Source organism: Crotalus tigris, unplaced genomic scaffold, assembly GCF_016545835.1.
Source record: "Crotalus tigris isolate CLP2741 ecotype Arizona unplaced genomic scaffold, ASM1654583v1 scf7180000017725.2566008, whole genome shotgun sequence".
Lineage (NCBI taxonomy): Eukaryota > Metazoa > Chordata > Lepidosauria > Squamata > Viperidae > Crotalus > Crotalus tigris.
In genome coordinates, this window is record NW_024096593.1 from 2,291,959 (window position 1) to 2,315,399 (window position 23,441).

Consider the following 23,441-nt stretch of genomic DNA (forward strand, 5'->3'; position numbering starts at 1 on the left):
GTGCTGGCCACTTCCAGGCAATGGTGCATTTCTTCATTCCTCACAAAGGATGACATCTTCCCAGCTGCGCTTCTTGCCTGTTTTTCTCCCTCCCTCATCTCAAATATTTTCCCACCACTCTGTTCTTAGGAAGGAAGGAAGGAAGGAAGGAAGGAAGGAAGGAAGGAAGGGAGGGAGGGAGGGAGGGAGGGAGGGAGGGAGGGAGGGAGGGAGGAAGGAAGGAAGGAAGGAAGGAAGGAAGGAAGGAAGGAAGGAAGGAAGGAAGGAAGGAAGGAAGGAAGGGGGGGTCTGAGGGAAGTCCTGCTTTATTCCTGCCCTGCTGCCTTTTCACCATCCCCTTGCCCCCTCCTCCTGGCCTATCCTGGGGTCTCCCATCCTATTGCTAAGGAAGCTTTGGCTAGAAAGCCGGGTTTCCTCCATGGAGAGGGAATGGGCCTCCGTCTGACTTTGTCCTTGTACCCATCATGAGCAACCTGGCTAAGGAGAGCAAGCACAGCAGCAGCAGCCTTGAGGAGAAGGTAAGTGCAGCTGGGTGCCCCCTTGGGGAAGTGGGGCTGGGCTTGGTGCCATGGGTGCTCGAAGGCCAAGCTGGGCGTTTGACCTCTGCTACCTAGGGCTCTGGGCAGCCTGCACCACCATCCAGCCCCCCCCCCTGCATGGCTTGAGAAGAACAGTGAGGCTCCTCCAGTGGTCCATGCCTTGGCACTTGCCCTAATCCATCCCCTTCTGCCAGAGATTCTCAGATCTGTCCCACTCCTGCCCAGGCCCCTATAGGCACCCTTGACGCAAACAATGTAGAGCTGGCCACGCCCACCCAGTCAGCTACACCCACTCCATCCACGCCCACCCAGTAGACCACACCCACCCTGGCCATACCCACCCAGCCCCTGAGGGAAACCGCAATGCAGATGCGGCCCTCAATGAAATTGAGTTTGACACCCCTGTATTAGAATAATTAGCTATCAAAAGTATAAAACTTTTGAAAGTAATGATGTATAATGTTTTGGGAATCAATATGTGGCTGACGCCTATTGTCCCAGAGTGTTGAGGTATTTGAAATGTGCAAGAGCAATATTCTTATGTTAAGTTGTTGCTGCTGCTGCTGTTTATTACTATGTTAATAGAGTAATGATTCTTAACTAATGATAAAAATGATAAAAATAATAAGTATCATCAACACTAGGCTCCTTTTACACTACACTGCTATTAACAGATTTGAAGCAAGTTGTCATCATCATCATCATCAAGTTGGAAGGGATCTTGAAGGTCATCTAGTCCAACCCCATGCTCAGGGAGGAAACCCTATACCATTTCAGACAAATGGCTGTCCAGTCTCTTCTTAAAAACTTCCAGTGTTGGAGCATTCACCGCTTCTGGAGGCAGGTTGTTCCACTGGTTAATTATTCTAACTGTCAGGAAGTTTTTCCTTAGTTCTAGGTAGCTTCTCTCCTTGATTAGTTTCCATGGAGATGTTAGGAAGATATAAGGAACCATATTCTATTTGTTTGATCTTGCATGACCACAAGTATGTGTGAACCAAGGATCTAAAATCATTGATTCTAGTGTATTTTATTCAACCCTAGTTTGTCAGGTTTAGCCATAATATGGATAATGATTTATAAAAGCAGAATTGAAAGCTTCAAATTTTTTCCTCACTATCCCGTAAGAGAATAAAATGAAAGACTGAAAACCTGAGACTAGATCATGTACACTCATTGAGGCAGTAGAGAATAATAATTGCTAATTACATTAAACCAGTCAAATGTGTGCATGGTAGTTTTAGAAGTTAGATTTAATGTATTTTTTCTGTAGAAGACAAATTTAGAATATTTGATAAAGAAATAAAACTTTGTTTTCGTACCTAAGTTTTGTTTTGTTATTAAATAGCAAATGCTACTAATGTGATCTAGAGCTAAATATTTTGGACTGGCATTGGGAAAATCCAGATTCTAGTCCACCCTCAGCAACAGAGGCTCACTGAGACTTAGCCAGTCGCTCTCTCTAAGGCCAAGTATCTTAACGGATTGTTTCGGTAGGGGAAATTGAAAGAAGAGCTTTATATAGGCCCCATTGAGCTCCTGAAAGACAAGCGAACTATAACTTTAACAAATCATCCAATCAGAATAGAGCTGGAAGGAACCTTGGAGGTATTTTAGTCCAACCCCCTGCCCAAGCAGGAGACCCTATATTATTTCAGACAAGTGACTGTCCAGGCTCTTCTTAAAAACCTCCAGTAGTGAAGTACCTACAACTTCTGATGACAAGCTGTTCCATTGGTTAATTGTCCTCACTGTTAAAATGTTTCTCCTAAGTTCCAGGTTGCTTCTCTCCTGGATTAGTTTCCATCTACTGTTTCTTGTCCTGGCTAGAGGTCCTTTGGTAAATAAATTGACCCCCTCTTTGTGGAAACCTCTCAAATACTGAAATTCTGCTATCATGTTACCCCTAGTCCTTTTCTCTAGACTAGCCAAACCCAAATCCTGCAACCGTTCTTCATATGTTTTAGTCTCCAGGCCTTTAATCATCTTAGATGCTCTTCTCTGCACTTTTTTCGAAGTCTCAACTTCTTTTTTGTAATGTGGTAACCAAAACTGGATACAGTATTTCAGGTGTGGTCTTACTAAGGCAGGGGTAGGCAACCTTGGCTCTTTTATGACTCGTGGACTTCAACTCCCAGAATTCCTCAGCCAGCACAGCTGGCTGAGGAATTCTGGGAGTAGAAGTCCATGAGTCATAAAAGAGCCAAGGTTGCCTACCCCTGTACTAAGGCTTTATAAAGTGATACTAATACTTTACATGATTTTGATTCTATGCCTCTGTCTATACAACCAAGGATCCAAAAGCCAACTTTTGCTATAGAAAATGTTGATTAAAAGTAGTTCCCCAGAACTACTGAAATCAGCTTCTCAAACTGATGATTATGATGAAAGTGGCAGTCATAGAGTCACAAGTTCCCCATTCCTGCTGAAGTGTATATACAGTAGATATGAAATATACATTTATTTATCTTAGTTCCATACTTAGCCAGAGAGAGCTGGATATTTTAAATGATGCATGCCAGGAAAAAGAAAGGAAGAATTATTCCCTACAAACCTGAGAAATTAAACAGCAGAAAAACACTTATAGTAATAGTCTAAGAAGAGAGTACAAAAACCAACTGTGAGCTCAGAGAAGAATAAGACTTCTTTAGGCCAAAGTCAACCTTGAAAAATGGCTCAAATGTTAAATTAATTGAAAGAAGTATTATGGTAGTAGTAGTAGTAGTAGTAGTAGTAGTAGTAGTAGTAGTAATAATAATAATAATAATAATAATAATAATAATAATAATAATAATAATAAAAAGTTGGAAGAGACCTTGGAAGTCATCTAGTCCAACCCCATGCTCAGGCAGGAAACCCTATACCATTTCAGACAAATGGCTGTCCAGTCTCTTCTTAAAAACTTCCAGTGTTGGAGCATTCACTGCTTCGGGAGGCAGGTTGTTCCACTAGTTAATTGCTCTCACTGTCAGGAAGTTTCTCCTTAGTTCTAGGTTGCTTCTCTCCTTGATTAGTTCCCATCTGTTATCTCAGTGAGTAAGATTATTACAAACCATCTTAACTTCTTCTATTGCTTATTATATACAACTAAAACCAAGCAATGATGAAATCTGAAAATTATCAACTGTTAGTTTATAAGAAAAGGTTTCAGACACTGATTGTAAAAACAGAAGTTTAACATCAGGCACAGTTTCAGTAATGATCAGTCCATTCTCCTTTCCTTTAGTGCTGCTAAGTGAGAGTGAGAGAGCAAGAAAGGAAATGGTAAGGCTGTCAAGTTGGAAACAGATAAATCAATTATGTCCTTTAAATTACTCCAGAGGACGGTCCTCCTGGGGTTTAAAAATGTCTGCTTACTCAAAATTGTCCCTTAAAATTGCTCAACATGTATCAGAGGCAATAAATTGCAAATGCAATTTCATCATGAACACAACCACTCATGCCCACCCCCCATGCACTTACATTCAGATCAAAGAACATTAACATTACTTTATATAAAAGAAAGGGAAGTTGCAGTCGTTAAAATGCAAACAACTGGCCTACTAATGACACTCTTGATAACAAAGACTGAATAGAATGGAGCCAAAAGGAGAGGTTTCAGACTTGGACAATACATGTGTTCACTTAAATACTGTGAATGCACTTGTTTTGTTCGTCAAATTGTTATTTACGTCTTATTTTTAAAAATATATATATATAATCAGATTTAGACTTTTTTCTCTCTCCAGAAGGCTGATTATCTACTTAATATTTTCATCAGAAATAGTGCTTGGAGGAAACAGCAGATAAGCTATACTTTGGGGTTTTTTCCAACTAAGTTCATATTTTTAACAAAATATAAAATTACAGAATATTCTAACTGACGTTATGCAGTTTGACTATCATAAAGTAATACACAGTAGAAAGGATGCCTGCTTGCTATCATTAACCTATTTTTATTCACAAATACACTAGATTTTCAATTTTAACAAAAGGGTTAATTAGGGATACCAATTTTTCACAGACTGTCAATAATGGGCATGACACACACTATGTGCCCATCAGTAATTCTCAGGTACCTTTGATCTCAGTCCCAAATGATTGCAGTTGCCTACCATACCCTGACCCCCGGGACACTCTTAGAACCAGACATCTGGCTACTTTGTTGTTGTAGACTAATCTTATCCCACAAGAGCACAAGAAATGACACCAGGCAAGAAGGCTCCTGGCAAGGGAAAAAACAGTGCAGTATTAGCAGACTCTGCAACTGAGTTGGCATTATCACAACTGACTTCACATTTTTATAGGCTGGGATCATATGGTCTGCTTATGCTCTACAGCATTTTGCTTTAGCAATGTAAGGGAAAGGAATAGCTTCCTACAATGTACCTGTAAAAAATACAGAATATGCTCAGTAGAAGAAAATTGTGAAAGAAAAGAATAACAATTTTTTAAAAATGAAATTTTATATAATATTATTCCTTTTGTGATACTATACTGATTTATTTTTCTTTGGTTAATCTGTATTTTTCTTCTTACTGCTGCAAATAAAGAATTCCCAATTTGCTGAGTGGGGGACACTAGAATAGCTACTATAATTCTACTTCAGATCTATTTTGCTTCACTTATTATTAAAATTTTCACACAGGAAAAAGAAGTTGTTTTTCTTGCAGTTATTGGCCTTGTAATGTTTTTTATATTGATTAAAGAATATCTAGGACCTTGCTGCCTAAAGAACAAACCTTACCCATAAAGCCATAAAGACTATGTTAATAGTTTCATCATCACAATCATAATCAAAATTGGCATGAGAGGCAGGGCCTTTTAAGTATTGGCTCCATATTTAATAAAGTCTTTCCCAAAAAGTAGCCTTAGAATGCCTCATTACTTCCTTAATCTGGATTTAAATAACTCCTTTTTCAATAGACTTTTATTGAAATCACTTGGATATGTAATTTCATTTCAAACACCAATTCCATAATGTGCAAAATTTTAAAAGATTTTCTATTTAGAGAAAAGATAGGAAGTCTTGTGCACTGCTTTTCTGAAGGCCAATTTGCATTCTTGATAAAGTTACCTCTCTCTCCACATACTTATATGCAGGGCACTACATAAACCAAACGCTAAGAAACTGGTAGCTATTTCTATAATTGCAGTTTTTGCCTACTCCAGAATATCATCTTGTGCTTATGTAAAACTCACACAGGTCAGGAAGTTTGTATAGAACATGGTGAAATAGACAATTTGGCAAATTCTCTCCCTGTATTTATTCAACTTATATGCAGAATATATACTGATGGAAGCTGAATTGGAAGGAAATGAAAATGACTTCAAAATTGGAGAGAGAAGCATTAGTAAGCTGTACTACTTGACCGCTGAAAATGCAAATGATTTGTAAGCTCTAAAAATGAAAGCAAGGAGCACTACAAAAATATCACTAAGATAAAATATAAAGAAGACTAAAGTAATAAGAGGTTCAGCGACTATCAACAGTAAAGAAACCAGCAGTCAAGAAATACGGAGACTAGCGTAGCAATGAAAAGCCTTGGAAAAGATACTCAAGTATTTATATATTATACTTACCTAGGCTTAGAGATATTTTCTCACACAGAGAAAATATCCGATACAGTTTAATTTAGGACTTTCACCCTAACATATGACACACACTATATCTATACAGAAAAAGTACAACATAACAAGTAGGTTTTTTATCCTTAAAAAAAGACTAAATACTGCTGATGTTTGGATAATGTATAAACCCTAAAACTAATCAGTGACACCTTTTTTCTACCTACGCAGCTCATGAAAGGAATTATTTTTATTTAAGCTCTAAGAAGCATGATATACATAGTAAATTGTTAAAAAACTGCAGCAATTATAATCCAGTTATGCCTACAATCTAATTTTTTATTAAAATTTCTAGCTGAAAAATCCTTAGATTTATCCCATTATATGTAATCTAAACAAAAAATGCAAGCAATACACATTCATTGTTTGATATGTTTGTGTATATTGCACTTATATTTATAAGGAAAAAAAATAAATGCTTCAATGGTACAAACGCCAGTACTAATAAAAATATAAAATAGTTTATTATTTCTCTGCTCTCAAAAATCCATTTAATACTATGTGGTGCTTGTTTTTATTTTTAAACATTTAGAGATAATATAGTTGACAATGGCAAGTAGAATTACTGCTGCCTTGTAGTCTGCAAACACTCAGTGGTATTGAAAGTTTTCAGCAGAGGCTAGTCAACATTAGATAATTTCTTCTTCCATGTTTGGCCATCAAAAGAGGAAAGGACTTTGGAGTCCTTGGTGCTTTCTGAATTTGGTTGTTTGCTTGTTGACATTTCATTACCCAATTAAGTAACATCAGTGCTCTGACAATGTTATCTTGTGCACTGATGATATTATCTAGTTGGGTAATGAAACAATTGCAAGTAAACAATAAAGGTCATAGACCAATCCTAAGCTGCAGGTATTCTCTTCTACTGGAACGAAAGGGTTTCCTTGCCTTGTAAGACACAGCTGTGTAAAAATATGGACAATGGATTACTAAACTGAACAGAGCAGCTAATGTTTACTAACAAAATGATGATAAATCTGCTCTGAGTTGAAAGAAACTATTACTCTGATCATCACAACTAAAATTCCTTGCCAATGCTTTGCTCAAGAATTCTGAAGTTTTACATTACTATGCTCAGTTTTCAAGACTGACCATATATCAGGAGAACAACGCTAATGCAGCCAGGGCTATTAGCATCTCCACAGAAATCAGTTATTTCTCATTTTCATTGGTGTGCAAAAAGACCGGGCTCTGAAGTCCCTAATACCTCAGGTAGCACAGGTGTTCTCTACTTGGAGCAGCTGGCATCTGCTAATTAAAAGCTCAAAGTAACATTTTTCCATTTTTTTGAAGAAATTTAAACAAGTTCCTCTGCAAGTTCATCCTAGTTAATACTGTTTGACATACTGCATCATTTTTTCTTCTTTCCCAATCAACATAATTTCCAAGATAGTGAGATGATTAGGTTATAAGAAATATTAATAATATACATGGAGCTTAATTTCAGAATATATGTGGTAGATAATCTACTTTCTCTAAAAGTAAAATTAGTAGAAAATTAATAATAAAAATAAAATTAATAAAATTTAAAGAATTTATTTAGCACAGTTCATTAATAATTCACACCTTGCTGGATTCACATGTTATGCAAAGTCACATATAATGGTTTTACCTATCAAAATGGCCAGGTTCACATAACATATTAAGCCAATACCAAACATACTATATTGTGGATTAGCATAATATATTAATCTAGCCATACACTTACTGGACAAAACAGCAGCTACATTCAGATGTTCACTTTAATGTGGTAAATATTATTTTTCCCTCTAAACCAGTGTTTCTCAACCTTGACAATTTTAAGGCATGTGGACTTCAACTCCCAGAATTCCACAGCCAGCAATGCTGGCTATGGAATTCTGGGAGTTGAAGTCCACATGCCTTAAAATTGTCAAGGTTGAGAAACATTGCTCTAAACAAAGAAAAGAAGGCTCAATGGGTTGAGAGGATGGGAAAAACCAAGAAGATTATGTTGGATGGAGTTAATACTGGGGAGGGGGAAGGAGAGGAGGAAGAGAAAAGGAGGAGAGGGAGGGGGAGGAGGAGAGGAATGAGATATTCAAAACATAAAAAACACCGAAACAGTACACACACAAAGTAGAAACCAGACAATTAACAAGGATAGAAAGCTACAGCATAAACTGTGTTATATTGACTAGCTTTAGTTCTATGTTACTTCCCTTTCTTAGTTAATGCCTTTCATTTCTTTATTGCTTACTTCCTTTTCCCAATCTAGATCAGTGGTTCTCAACCTGTGGGTCGGGACCCCATTTGGGGTCGAACGACCATTTCACGGGGGTCGCCAAACAACGCAGTCCGCCATTTTTTCCCTCTTTTCCTTAGCTGTGCTATTCCCTTTTATTCTATTGGCTTTTGAAAGCCAATAGAATAGACTCTCTTGAATAGAGTCTAATTCTATTGGCTTTCAAAAGCCAATAGGAATTGTCCAGGCTGTCTCTGCCCTGCTGAGCCCGCCAAAAGTCCCATTCTGCACCATTGAGTAGTCCTCGACTTTCGACCAGTTGAGTAGTCCTTGACTTACGACCGGTTGGGGGTCACGGCATTAAAAAGGTTGAGAACCACTGGTCTAGATAATGCCATTTTTCCTAAAAAAAAATTAATAATTTATATGTAACATTAAAAAAAATTGTTTTTTGAGGATTTGTTCAACCATCAGGGAACAGTTCTGTAAGATACAAAGAACCTGAAAATTGTTCTTCCAATCTCTGCTTTTCTCTTTTAGGTTCTTTCAGCAGGTTCCTAGTTGGTAGGATACCTAAAATCATCTCAGCATGGTTCTTGAACATTTACCGTTAGTCTGGCTGCACAAATGGGAAAAAAATAGGAAAAAACAGTCAAGAATGAAAGAGTTTCCTTCCTTTCTCCTCTTCGCAGGTTTGCCCTGGGAGGCTCCTGTCCCAAGTTAAGTAACACTTTTCTATCACTGCAAAGGACTGTATTGTTTTATGCCAAGACTGCTCATTATATTCTCCATGGAATTATCCCATCTTTAAGAACTATGTATTTGGCAGCAAACAGCCTTACAAGAAAGAAATATGTGCAGATTTAACCATCTAGGTTTAACTGAGACTTGCCCTGTGTATGTCATGTAATCTCCCTGTTGATCATGAAAGATGCTCTACTACAACATCCTGACTAAAGGATTCTGAATACATCAAGGGATGAAGGTTTCTACATGGGTTTGAATATTACTGTAGTTTCGAGTTCCAAAATTTTACAGCTCTGTGCACACAGGTCGCACCCAAGCCAATCACACTTTCATCTCACAGGTCTGTTGTGATACAGAAAATGAACTGAAAAAGCATCGGACATAATAAAAATATTTCCAGTACATTTTAACTGATGTTTCAAAATAAACTGTTTCTCTAAGAAAATAAGAGAAAATATTATCACAAAGAAATCAAAGCAGACTAAATATAAACAAAACCTTTCTACTTTATGAATTCTGATTTTATTCGAGAGCACACTATTACAAAGACTCTGATCTTTGTGAACTCTTGTTTTTATCAAGACTGCAAAGGAGGAAAAAGATCAGCATAATCTCCTGATCTATTCTTACACAATTTCAGAGTCCACCATGCCCCCTACGAACTTGATATTTTGCCAGTCGTGATAAGTCTGTTAAAGCTATCATTTTAAATTTAAATGATGAGAGGTTTCATTTGTTTTCCAAGCAGAGATGAAACCTTTTTCAAATATACTCCAGCTGCTGTGACCTTGGTCTATGACTTAAAAGTTCACATGAAATAATTTATTTTATCCCAAGAGACCTGTCAAGATTTCTCTACTAAAATGCTTTTAGATTTGATGGCTTTGTGTAAAAGCCTAATATCTTTATACTAAGTATTATCATTTGAACTCTGAATAACAAAAATAAGACAAATTTAATATAAATTTAAAGGTGTAACACCAAATCTACAGGGATATTTTCAACAAATGTGGTCAAGCCATGTCAAACTTGAAAATAATTAATAAATCATGCTGTCACTGTCAGAAAGGAAGTAGAGGTAACTTGCCACTGATGACAGTAACCGTCATCCAGGATCCTGTCATTTGTTAAGAAGGACTTGAAGAAAATATGTTTCTCTTCTCTCTCTTTAAGCCCAAGAATATGACCAACTATTTTCAGTCAATTAGATTCATAGAGTCATAGAACAAGCTCAGGCATAACACATGAAACAAAAAATATTAATATGCTTCACAATTCTTGTTTTGTAGATATTCACATCCAAAATGAAAAAGCAACTTTGGCAAGAGTATGGAATTATTTCCTTCACATGTTGGCTCTACTTTAAAAAAGCTGTTCCTTTTCCTGGGCTCATAGGAGAGAACCCTGTTAAACAAATGAGTAAAAAAAAAACCATTACATTTGTTTATTTATTTATTGGTAAAAATGATTCGAAGCTACCTATTTGTGTGTGGCAAAAATATGTAAACTTCTTAGGATTATCATTTCCTTTGAACATGAAATTAAAGTTGTTTTTATCAATGGGATGATAATCAGTACAAATGTGGAAAAGGGTTACACAGCTATTTCCAAAGAGCTGGACTTTACCATTATCAGACAGATGGTATACAAATTAAGGCAATTCAACTCCATTGTTATTCTCCTTAGGAGGAGTCAAGCAACCAAGATCACACCAAGAGCAAGATATGTAATACTCTGGATACTCTCAAAGAATCCTAGGGTAATATCCAGCTTGTCCAGAAGGATACCATAGTCAATGATGTTGAAAGTTGTTGTGAGATCCAGGAAGGCCAGAATGGTTGCATCACTGCCCAGGGTCATTCACAAGCATATCCAGGAATTGGACAGTGACTAGGAATGCTGCTATTTTGTTCTTAAGAATGCTTTCTCTAAGGCACATGACCTAGAATAAAGCTGCTATTACTGGATAGAAAGAACTCTAGGAGTCTTTGGTGCTCTCTGAGCTTGTTTTCTTGCAGACATTTAATTGCCCTAACTAGCTAACATCATCAGTGCTTAGTTTCTAGAAAGAACTCTAGAAACAATATTCTGAACACTTCCCTCGCCTCACTTCCATTTTTGAGTTCATTCTACATGAGATTTCTTTGTATATTTTTGACAGTTCAAAAGCCAAGGCCTGCCCTGTGATAGAATAATCTTAAGATTTTGGCTATGGAGATTCTCAATTATCCACGTCACAGTTGTCCCAAAGATGTTTTTCCAAAAGCCAACTGATCTTTATTAGGGGGTTTTCTTTGAAACTGTTTTGCTGCTCATCCAAGAAGCTTCTTCAGTTCTGAAAGACTGAACTGAAAAAGCTTCTTGGATGAGAAACGAAATGTTTTCAAGGGGAAAAAACCCCAAGAAAGTCTAGTTGCCTTTTGGAAAAGCACCTTTGGAATTTAAGATTTTGGAAAAATCTGAGATTAAGAGAAGCAAAACATAAAACCAAATAGAATATATGTCTGATTGAAGTGTGCAAGGAATGTAAAATCTACATTGCTTGATGTACAAAGCAAACATATGGCTCTCCATAAGTTTCATTGCTCTATTCTAGACAAACTGATTTTTTTCAATTGTGGGATTCATAATAGCCTATCTGCTGCAGTTACTGTTAATCCAGAAACCAGAGCAGATATGTAAATTTTGGGCAGGACTTTGAAGCAGAGATCCAGGATGACACTGGATGGCAGTAAATAGACACAGTGGGAACAAAAGACTTTTTACTACCATCTAATGATAGTAAAGATGTACTATAGTTGGAGTTTCTGAATGGAAATCCTAAATCCCTTCCCTACCTGGATGTCATCAATTTTAAAGATAAATTTTAACTAGAATAGCAGAATGGCAGATCCAGATTCATTTTCCCAGCTGGAACCTTATACAGGTAGTCCTTGATTTACAACAGTTCATTTAGTGACTATTTGAAGTTACAACTGCACTGAAAAAATGTGACTTATAACATTTTTCACTTACGATGGGGTGTCAAACTCAATTTCATTGAGGGCCGCATCAGCATTGCAGTTGTCCTCGGGGAGGCTGGGTGGGTGTGGCCAGGTTGGGTGCGGCCTACTGGGTGGACGTGGATGGAGTGGGTGTGACCTACTGGATGGGCATGGCCAGCTCTACATCACGTCAAGGGTGCCTGTGGGGGTCTGGGCAGGAATGGGACAGATCTGAGGGTCTCTGGCAGAAGGGGGTGGGACTGGGGCAAGCACCAAGGCATGGTCCATTTCTTCATTCCTCACAGGGTGACACTTCCCCAGCATGCACCCAGGGGGCGGGGCCAACACGATAGGGGCTGGTTCCTCGCTCTTTCCAGATGGCCTTGTGGAGCTAAGACTGAATGCGTTTCAGCATAGATGGCCACCACAAAATTGCACATTGGCTCCCAGCTGGCCTGGGCCAGGGCAAGGCAGCAGGGACTGTTCCCTCACTTTTTCCAGGATGGCTTTGCGGGCCACATGAAACCACTTTGCGGGCAGCATCCACCCCGGGCCTTGTGTTTGACATGTCTGACTTACGACCACTGCAGCATCCCCATAGTCACATGATGAAGATTCAGATGCTTGGCAACTGACCCATATTGCAGTCTCTCAAGGTCACGTAACCATCTTTGGCAACCTTCTTATAAGCAAAATCAATGGAGAAGCTAGATGCACTTAACAACCAGGCTACTAACTTAAGAACTGCAGTGATTCACTTAACAACTATGGCAAGAAAGGTCATAAAATGGGGCAAAACTCACTTAACAACTGTCCTGCTTAGCAACAGAAAATTGGGGCTTAATTGTGGTCATAACTCAAGGACTACCTGTACTTTCAGATTCTATCTCCCATCCCCAATTCTGGACAAAACAAAGCATACAGAGTATACAGTTTTGATCAGTGCACAGCTCATCTATGCTTATCTTGTTCTGTCCAAGGGGTAATTTGCTCATCCCTAAACTTGAGCATTATTTCCATTTTAAATTTACTGTATTTATCCTTCCCCAATAATTCTTTGTCTATAAAGCAAATCATTTCACATAAGAAAATAGGAATTAGCTAGTTGCAAAGTTAGATCACTGGTTCTTTAGCTCACTTGATACCTGGAATTTTCCACAATTTTAGACCAAGAATATTTCTAACTGTAACTGGAAATGGACTGTAATTGTGATTTTCTAATGCACTATTCTGTAAAATTATGAAAGGATCATTGTAACACAAAAGCCATATTGATGTTACTATTACAATGGATCTAAGTTGGCAAAGGTAGCATCATCATTAACTATGGAAAGCTTTTGTGAGACAGTTATACATTAAATTCATTTTAATTAAGAGACATTATTTCAAACATTATGGAGTTTTTGCTGGATATTATAAATCATCAGAATGGCTGCCAAACAAGTCAGACCTTTTCAAAACAGTCACCTTACCAATAATCTAAAAATGTTAACATCTAGCTTGACAACAGCTCTGGAAAAAGTAAAGCTACCAGATTACTTTATAAAATATTAGTTGGTCTAATGAAAAACATCATCTTATTAAAGAGTTTTCTCTTATTCTTCTAAAGAAATGTAAATATGTATGCTTTTGTGGATTTAGTCCTCTTCATCTGATACATGAACTAAAATACCAGGTAAAGGGAGATGGCAACAAGATGCATTATAAGAGAAATTATAAAACATACAACAAACAAAATTTCTAATAATAAATAATGACAAGATTATTGTTTCCAGATAGGGCATCATTGTTTTTCTTTTTGTAACTACTCAACAATTGATTCAGCAATTATGCAATTAGGAAAATCACCATCTCACTGCAAAATAAGAAAAGAGGATCCTCCCTCCTACTTTCAGCCAACATATGTCCAACACTAAGGTACCTGGCACAATGCCTTGGAAATATGATTGTTAAATAAGCAAATGCTACTTTTGATACTTTTCTTTACGAAAAAATGTTTCATTCAGTATCCAATCCAATCATTCAGTATCCAATCACCAGGACCAGAGATTTAGTCTTCCGAGCTTTCAGACTGGTCCTAGAGCCCATCCTCAGGAAACTTCTCTCTCACCAGAATGTGTTTCATTCTGTGCTTCATTCATGTTTCAATCACTTAAATTTTTAAAAGGCGAGATACCCTCAAGCCACATTGTTTCTGTACCTATGTGCATAGGTAATAACCACAAAGGTTGAAGATCTATTCAAATTTATTTAATTTAAAAGGTAATTAAAATGTAATTTTAAGCAAGCTAAGTTTTGCCGAAAATTATTTTGATATGTTAAAATGAGCCCGTTGCTCAAAATTTGAGAAATGTATGCTCTTTTTAAAAAGAGGTGTAGTTTAAATCCCTGCAATGCAAATATATTGTTTTATCTGGTGGCAAAATCCTTCTTTCTCCCCCTAAAATACTACTGTATATTGTGAATGTTTTTACATATAAATAAAAAGTATGTGTTTTTAAAAATGCAGTGACACTACCAAGCTTAGGAAGCATTATTTCATGTACTGCCAAACAACTCTGCCTAGTAAAAAATATTTTTGTACAAGAGTACAGCATTTAAAAAAGAACAAGTAATGAGAAAACAAAATGTAAAAATCTTACCTCATTCCCCCCAACAGCTTTTGTTAAAATCACTGCTGATGATACTGGTGGAGGCATGCAGCCTACTGTCTGCAAACTAGAGGAAAGAAGGATAAAGGAATACGAACTTTATTTTTTCTAATTAATCTCCAAATGTTCCATACAAGAGAAGGGGCACAGCAGTGTACTACTTGCTAATAGACTAAGTAAAATAAATGTAAAATGTAAAGTAAATGACTTCTGAATCTTGTGCTTACAAATAATTAGCTGATCAAATGTCTCTGAAAAACTTTCTTATTATTTATAGCAATTGTACACACTGGATATCATCCAGAAAATATTCCATTGCTAGGGTACCCAAGGCTTTCTGTCTTCACTAGAGGTGTCCAAATAACAGGTTCCAAAAAGTCAGCATTGCAGGTATAACCATGCAATCAAAGCCCCAGCCCTTTTTAATGTGCATTGCATTGTCTCATGAACATAAGGAGGAATGATGCCCTTAACGTTTTTTAACCAACTCTGTAGATGCCCCCTGCACAGGAAAAAAAAGATATGTACACCCAAAAACATTTATTTAGAGAATTCCCTGGTAAAAGTGAATGAGGAAATCTGGTCTGTACCAGAATTGAAGTTTCTTCCTAACTTCAAACCATTCAAATCTGAACAAACTAAGAGGAGAAGAAAACCTTCCTGTTACAAAGTATTGCTTTTCATGTAATTAATTTTCAGACAAATTATATTAAAGTGATTTGAGTATTACTGAGGCTCAAGCTAAAATTCTTGATAACTTTCATCATTCAAATTTTATTGTCCTCAACTACTCAATAACCTGCAAATCTACTACATGGAGGAATGTATCATAGTTCCTTTGTAGACATCATTGTATCATCACAATACATTCCTAGATAAACATATGACTTTCTTCTTTCCATTTTCATTAAACAATTATACCATCTGCTTTGATAGTTCTTGATATTTTTGTTGAGGTTGATACCTATGCACTTATTTTTCAGTTTTCTATGACTACTAGTCAGTGAACATATTTGCATATTAAATAAAATTCAAAATTTTGAATAACAGTGACTATAAGGAACTTCTGAAGTCACTATTTGAAATAATGAAAAATAATGCAAAATGCTGAAAAAGAAATCTCTACAAAATTGTGTTTTGCAATTCAGTATGCTATTTCATGAACACACAACATTTATCTTTCTATTCTACCATGTCTTACTGTATTCCTAGTCTACTACTCTTTGTAAGTGGTCAGCAAATATACCATAGGTATGTTAAAAAGAGTCATGATTTGTAAGTCTCTAGATATAAAATTTGTTGCCAAGCCTAAGTATATGTGGTATAAAAATTCTGAAAGAGTAATCTAACAGTAAGTGTCAAACCACTAATTGGCACAAAAAATAAGTTCACTATTTTTTTAAAAAAATGCTAGCGTTACTGGAAGTGCATTACTGAAAGAGCAGCAATAAATAGTTCATTGCTTAAAACATACCCTTTTAAAAGCCATTCGTTTATAGATGTAATAGATAGGAGCTGAAGAAACAGCCATATAACTGTTGGGAAGAACACAAGTGTGAAGATCTGTACAAAAAGATGCAATTTTACATGCATCAAAGCACTTGTCAGCTCCTGCAAAACAAAAGGAAAAGAAAAAGGTTGCAGTTTTAATAGCTGAAGTTAGACTCATGTTAGTATCATTAAATGTATTAGGTGCACACACTTTCAAAAAATCTGTTTCTAAACTCAATACACAAAAATATAACATGGCATTGTCTAAAATAATTAAGTACAGATTGAATATTTTATTTATTTCATTTTTAAGTTATTCATACATTTCATTGAAATGATTTCAGTCCATTTTAGCATACACACATATAAAAGGAAAAAAAAACATGACTATATATTTGGAGTGAGTAGCTGTACTAAAAAGCCTTTAAAATAGTATTTTTTCATATGGTACAGATCTTCCATCCTCATTAAATAAATGCATAGCACAAATACCGTAATTTCCGGCGTATAAGACGACTCGGCGTATAAGACGACCCCCGACTTCAGAGCCGATTTGCATACCTAGAAAGTCGTCTTATACGCCGGAAACTACTGTAATTTCCAGCGTATAAGACGACTCGGCATATTAGACAACCCCCAACTTGGGAGCCGATTTGCATGCTTTAGAAAGTCGTCTTATACACCGGAAAATACAGTAATTTTAATATATGCATGGAAATTTGAGGGTTAACAAGAAACAACCCACATAAACTACTTTTGTGCTCTTTTATAAAACGGCCATCTCAAGACATATCTATGCCACAGATTATGCTGATATAAATTTTAAAAATGGGGTTAAAAAAAAGACATATCAGTTGGGGAATTCTGAAGTTGAAGTTAAAAATGAGAAAGACTGACACACACACCCCAACAGTGTTCAATTATAATATCATCATTTTAAAATGTGGCCTTACTACCAGACTTTTAAAATAACCCAGAATTTTGTTACTATTTAAATAGCAAATGAATAAATAAAAGATGAATATTCAGTTTGCAGTACCTCTGTTTTCAGGGATAGTCCACTATTGAAGAATATAGCAGAGACAGCTATATATGTGATGGTGATTTCTGGTTTCAATGGTCCTGGAAGAGAAAACGTATTTGAACCAAGAGTAAACAAAAGCAACTAATTTTTGTAAGTCTTCCCTTTAACGTTTATAGATGGCTATTAAGAAATTCTCCAACTGTGCATTCTATAGAGAAGTTGAAACCACAATTTTAAGAATTCCCAGACTGGAAGCATTAGCCAAACTGGGTATAAGAACTCTTTTCTCTCTCCAACAGCAGAAAGAGTAAAAAAGACAATGATATAAATAGTACAGTTTAATCAGCACAGAGGCTATGTCAAAATTGTAGGATTATTTTTTTGTTTTTCTTTTTTATTAGTTTAATAATAAAAAAAATGTAGGATTATTAGACAGATTAGAAGCAGAGCACAAAGTGGTACAGTGGTACCTTGGCACTCAACTGCTTTGAAACTCATCGAATTTGGTACTCAATGCATGTTGATATGAAAATTTTGCCCCATACTCATTGTTTGTTTGGTACTCAACGTACGAGCTAGAATTTGTCAGAATTGGCTACCTTGTGAGTCATTATATTATTCCTTATGGGAAAAAACTGTTTGGTATTCATCATTCTTAGTACTTAGCGCACATCCCAGAACCAATTAACGATGAATAGCAAGGTACCACTATATACAGGTTACAAAAACATATGTCATAACTAACAATAACGTTATAATTAAGAGCAATAATGTAAGTCAGTAAAGCCAGCCATAAGGTCTAGATCTCTAGATTGTTTCTTGTTAATTACATAATTTCCATTTTATGCCATCTTAAACTATATTTGCATAACGAAGAATAGAGATTCAAGATCTGGACATGCACTTTAAAGCAAGTTTTTACTAATTTTAACCATTGTAGGTAATGCCGAAAGTCCAAATTTAGAGTGAACAAGGTCAGTTTACATAAAATGAAGAGAATGATGTTTCTACAAAGCTGGTAGTAGCAGAAGATGGTAAAAGACCCAAGTTCCTTTTTATTCTGCAGCTTAAGAAGAAAAGTTAGGTAATTGTCACACCATTATTCACTAGAGGCAATGTTTAGAAAGGAACAGAATGTGGGGAACAGACATGAGTGCTTTCTGGTTGCTTTTAAGTTTTGCCTCACATAGGAATCTGCAAAATGTCATATAATACTGATTATCTCTGATGACACAAAAACAGGGTAATAGGTACTCATAACACTTATATAACAACATTACTGGCACTATTTTAAGTTCTGATAATTGGGGGAGAAAAACACCAATGTTTTCTTGGCAGCCAAAAGTAATGCAGGCTGAAGTATTCCTCAGGCAGTTCTAAGTACAAAACCAGAAAACAAACTATTAAAATGAAACATGAGGGGCACAGTTTTGGCACCTTGATACTACAATAATCTGAATACTTTAACTTTTATTTTTTTTTCTTAGATTCAGGTTTGTTGCATATGATCACTGCTTGTATTTTAAGAGAGGCAAAATATAGTGTAATTATATAACCACATAAAAGTCAGTACTGTACTATTAAAGTCAAACATCTGCAGCCCACTATCAGGAATATCTAATTACAAAGACATCAGAGGGCCATATTTTGAAAGATATTTCTGGAAAAGAAGAAAGGGGGTTATCAAAAGCCTGCTTAAGAGGTATGCAGGCTGCATTTGAAAACATTTGTAATTAAATAAAACAGGACAGCATAAACTTTTCTGAAAAATATTTATTTAAAAATACCAGGTTTCTAAAATAAATCAAAATCCCACAAAATCCCCACTTGTAGGAACATTTAAAAAAGTGAATTTGGAAAATAAAAAAAATCTACATTCACTCTATTTTGTCTCACAAGAAATGCAATGGAATCTATAGAATTTATGAGAAATAATTACTTAAAGCAACCTTGGGAGATTTACTTTGAGCCTATATAACTTCTATGCACAATATTTCACGTTCCTCAACTATATCAATATAAGTAGAAGTGATCATTAAAATCACTTTAGGAAAAAGCATTAATTTCTCATGAGGTTTAGGAAAAATGGTATACAATACAGAAACTCATGCAAAAAAAGCTGGCAGATGGCAATACATATCTTATTATTGTAAAAGTAGTGTTTTGGAAATACTCAAACATGCACTTTAAGACAATTTATTTCTCACCATCAGAATGATCTCTCTACCTATCAAAAGTTTACAAGTAACTGTAAAGAGTGTAGATAGAAAACACTACAGCATCTTCAGTGAATCATTTCTCTTTCTGTCACAAAACAGGAAATGCATTAAGTGCAGATCACATGCACAGACATGTCTCACAATCTGATTTCAGTACTGCATAATATAGTAGATAGTGACCAACACTGTATATAACTTAAGGGCTGTGTTACCTAAAATAAAGCTACCTGTCCTGTTAGATAATGAAAGGTTCCACTGCATGTGAAGTGAGGTGTTATGGACTGGAAGCCAAGCTTTATCTACTGTAGCCTTATGGAACACTTTGTCCCTGACCCTTTTCTGTTGTTGTGTTAACTTTCCTTGGAGATAGTTTGATTCCTTCCATCATGATCTTAGAAGCCTCTAAAAATCTTCCTTTGGAAGAAGGCCTTTGATGAGGTAGAAGTCTAGTGGGGAGTATTTTTTTCTTCCATTCAAATGTATCCAATTCTTGGAAACTGCCTGAACATGTCTCTGCAGTTTTCTTGGCAAGTTTTTTTTTTCCAGAAGTGGTTTGCCATTGCCTCCCTCCTAGGGCTGGGAGAAAATGACTGGGCCAAAGTCACCCAGATGGCTTAGTGCCTAAGGAGGGACTAGAACTCATGGTCTCCTAGTTTCCAGTCTGATGCCTTAATCACTACACTAAACTGGTATTTTACTAAAAATACAGATATAAAGTTACCCTTGCCTCTTGTTATGGTTATTATATTATTTGGATGTTTTTGAGATTGCTGTTCGAGATTGTCTATGGAGATTCTCAGTCATCCAGGTCATAGTTGCCCCAAAGACGTTTTTTCACAAGGCAACTGGACATTCTTGACAAGAAAGTCCTAGTTGCCTAGTGAAAAATCATCTTTGGGCTGTTTGAGATTCATCTGGCTTATCCAAAGTGAAAAGATTGGGGTAGTATAGAAACTGATAATAAAAATAGAATGGTATGGTTAGGTGGATGGGTAGGTGTCCTGTATATACACACAGGTAAAAAAAAGAGTTCAAGAAAGTGGTTAAATGTAATGGCTGTTGGTAAGCACACTCATTTTCTAATTTAGGAATAGTTGATCAAATTTGACAACCATTTATGAACTGTTCTTCAAATAAGAATTTCTATTGCTTGAACGACTTTGAAGTTTCTACACTTCTTGCATATCCTTAAGTCCTGTAACTGGGGCGCTACTGCCTTCCCTAAAGGTGGGTGAGCGTCTTTATCCCTACTTTTGACAGCAGCTGAAACACACAGGAGTTGTCTCTTGCTACAACTGCAGCCGGATCCTTCCACGCGGAAGTGGAATCTCTACGGGCTCGCTCGCTCGGCGTGCAACGTGTCACTGCAACTTTGGGAGTTTTGAGTCCGGGAAACTCCGACCGTCCACTGAAGGAATGCTAAGATGCAGAGCCGGTATTATTTGCAAGGAATGGTTGGAAACGATTCGAAGCGAGAGGAAGGTGATTTGGCAGCTGGACTCCAATGGCGCTGCCCCGTTACGAAGAGCGAACTCTTGCATTGCTCAGGCAGAGATGCCCCCGCCCGACTCAGTCCCGATTTGGGGGGCTACAGCGACAAGGCTTCGGCTGGGACCCGGGGCAGCCCTGCCCAATTCTCTCCTTGCTTGCAAACAAGCGAGCCCCGAGTGGGAAAGAGGTGGCCAGGACCGGCAAGGAAGGCGGGAGCTCCCCCGGCAGACTTACCCCCCTTCACCCCAAAGGCCGGCTCCAGCTTGGCGATGGTGATGACCAGGACGATCCCCAGCATGAACCAGTCCTTCCTCAGCCTGTCCAGAATGCCCATGGCAGCGGCGGCGGGGCTGGCCGAGAGACTTCGGCGGCTGCGAGCAGCGAGGAAGGAGGGCGGGAGGAGAGTTAGTCAGGACTTCCCTCGGGCCCTCCCGCAGAGCGGCTCTGCAACGTGCCGCCGGCCGCAGCCAAACCAGTTAAACGCCGCTCCCGCCGCCGCTGGTAAGTATCCAGTGACAGGAACAGGCTCTCTGAAAGCCGCCATCACTACCACGCGACTGCTAATAGACTCGCGCGCACTTAGCCTCACTGGGGGGGGGGCAAGAAGGAGGCACGAGTGCAGCAACTCCACCAGGCAGGGCCTAGGAGGCCGCCGCGACTAGGAGTTTCGGCACCCATCGGAGAGCCCCACCGAGGGGCGGGACGACCCAAGCAGCCACCAAACGCTATCTGAATGAGCGCACCGGAAGAACTGGGTCCTAAGAAGAGTGCCTCTGAAGCAGGATGAAGGTTGGCTGAGCCCACCTCGGGTACTTCTCCAAGCAGGAAGGAAATGCCGGAAAGTGCAGGAATCCTGCACCTCAGCCCTTCCTCAGCAACTGACAGTCGGAGGAGAGCCAGCAAGCCATTCTCGCCAGCGGCAGGAGAAAAAGGAATTGGAAACGTCCAGTGGTGATGAAAGGGCTGCGCGCCTCTTCGAAGCTTTACGTTCGCCTTGTGACGCACGGCGTTTAGCGTGAGAACGGGCCGGAGGGCGGGACTGTACTTTCAATTCCTGGCGTGAGACACGTGTCGCAGGACTCGCACTTCTGGAGGGCGAGCAGAGAGTTAGGGGTCGTGTGGGCGCGCGCATCTAAGCGGTTGATGATTAAAAAGCGGCCGGAATTCCTTTCCTGTATAAGACTGTGAATCGTGGGCATATAGAGTCACAAGGGCACGACTTGTTTGGATTTGTTTCAATATTAGTTAGCCGCGCAAAATTAACCAGTGCTGAGAGATTACTTTGTTTTCTTTGCAATAGTGAAGAATATTTTTTTTTTCTTTCCTTCCTGGGTGATGCGATCTTGTGTGAGTTCATACAGCGAGTTCATCGAAGAATTTTATGCAGGGCGGGAGAGAGAGAAAGAGCTGCAGGAACAGGTTGGGGAAAATCTCCGTCCCTGGTTCTGCCTCTTGAACTCGGCGCTGACTCCCTCCTTTCTGCAGCCGCAATTTTAGTCCTGATCCCTGGGGGTGGACTATGCGGTTCTGAGCCAAAACAAAATCTCGAAATAGAGCTTATCGTTTATTACGCCTGCATGCATGTAATTGATTTGCTGTCTCAATCCTCATGGCAATTTACAGAGAACAAAAATAAATAAATTTTAAAGCACCACAGGAAGAAAAATATTGCAATATCAACTAATCTATGCCGTCGTTACCCATTAAATTGGCCATAATGGGTAATGTGGTCAGAATTCCTAAGTGTTCAATGGAGAAAGGACAGGCCACACGTGCTTTGGAAATTCCTGCAAGGTACCTTCTGGTCTGGTCTTTAAGGGCTGTGATGCATTCATAAGCATTAGGATTTTCTTGGCCTCTTTAGTTCTTTTCCCTGCTCTCCCAATTTATAATATACGGATGACAACTGCCACAATTCCCAATCAGGCTGCTGGGAAAGGCTGGGCTGCAATTCTGGAAGCTCTAGTTTCAACTTTTGAAGGACACCAGCTTGGGGAGTGTCATATTTGCTGATCACCTTTGTCAAGGATTTACTTTTATCACTCACCTGTTCTACAACAGTTGTATAATCTGATAAAAGCAACACACCCACAAAAATGAAACACTATTTCATACATTTTAATTTAATTATACTCTCTATTTAAATAGTGGTGCAGTCCAATATGCATTCACAGAAATAGAATTACCTGACTTCAAGGAAAACTACTCCCTATTAAAAGATTAAGATACTTATATGTATATTCTAGTGCAGTGGTTCTCAACCTTTTTAATGCCGCGACCCCAACCGGTCGTAAGTCGACTACCCAACCAGTCATAAGTTGAGGACTACCCAACCGGTCATAAGTCGAGGACTTTCCCTGCCCGGGAGCGCCGTGCATGCGTGGTGCTGCCCCCTGCGCCAGCCGAGGCGTAGCTGGCAAGTGGCAGAGATGGCGCAGGCAGACCACCGGCTTGGCCACCAGCTGGCCCAGCCCAAGGGAGGTAA

The 23,441-nt window shown here is 38.2% G+C and overlaps 1 protein-coding gene across 4 annotated transcripts in view; it reads right to left on the reverse strand.

Moving 5' to 3' along the window:
• The window catches only part of SLC10A7 (solute carrier family 10 member 7), a 167,307-nt gene extending 144,131 nt beyond the window's left edge, over positions 1–23,176 (reverse strand). Inside the window, exons 1-5 of one of the 4 annotated variants that reach the window (XM_039339001.1) lie at positions 21,191–22,613; positions 17,262–17,344; positions 16,206–16,342; positions 14,723–14,798; positions 9,572–10,500 (exon numbers count right to left, since the gene is read on the reverse strand). In XM_039339001.1, coding sequence (XP_039194935.1) covers positions 10,486–10,500; positions 14,723–14,798; positions 16,206–16,342; positions 17,262–17,344; positions 21,191–21,290 — 411 coding nt within the window. In that variant the 5' untranslated portion in view covers positions 21,291–22,613 and the 3' untranslated portion in view covers positions 9,572–10,485. Of the gene's footprint in view, positions 1–9,571; positions 10,501–14,722; positions 14,799–16,205; positions 16,343–17,261; positions 17,345–21,190 lie in introns of those variants that run through there. The other 3 variants (XR_005556198.1, XM_039339000.1, XM_039339002.1) reach the window with 3 other exon arrangements.
• Positions 23,177–23,441: the final 265 nt, after the last annotated feature.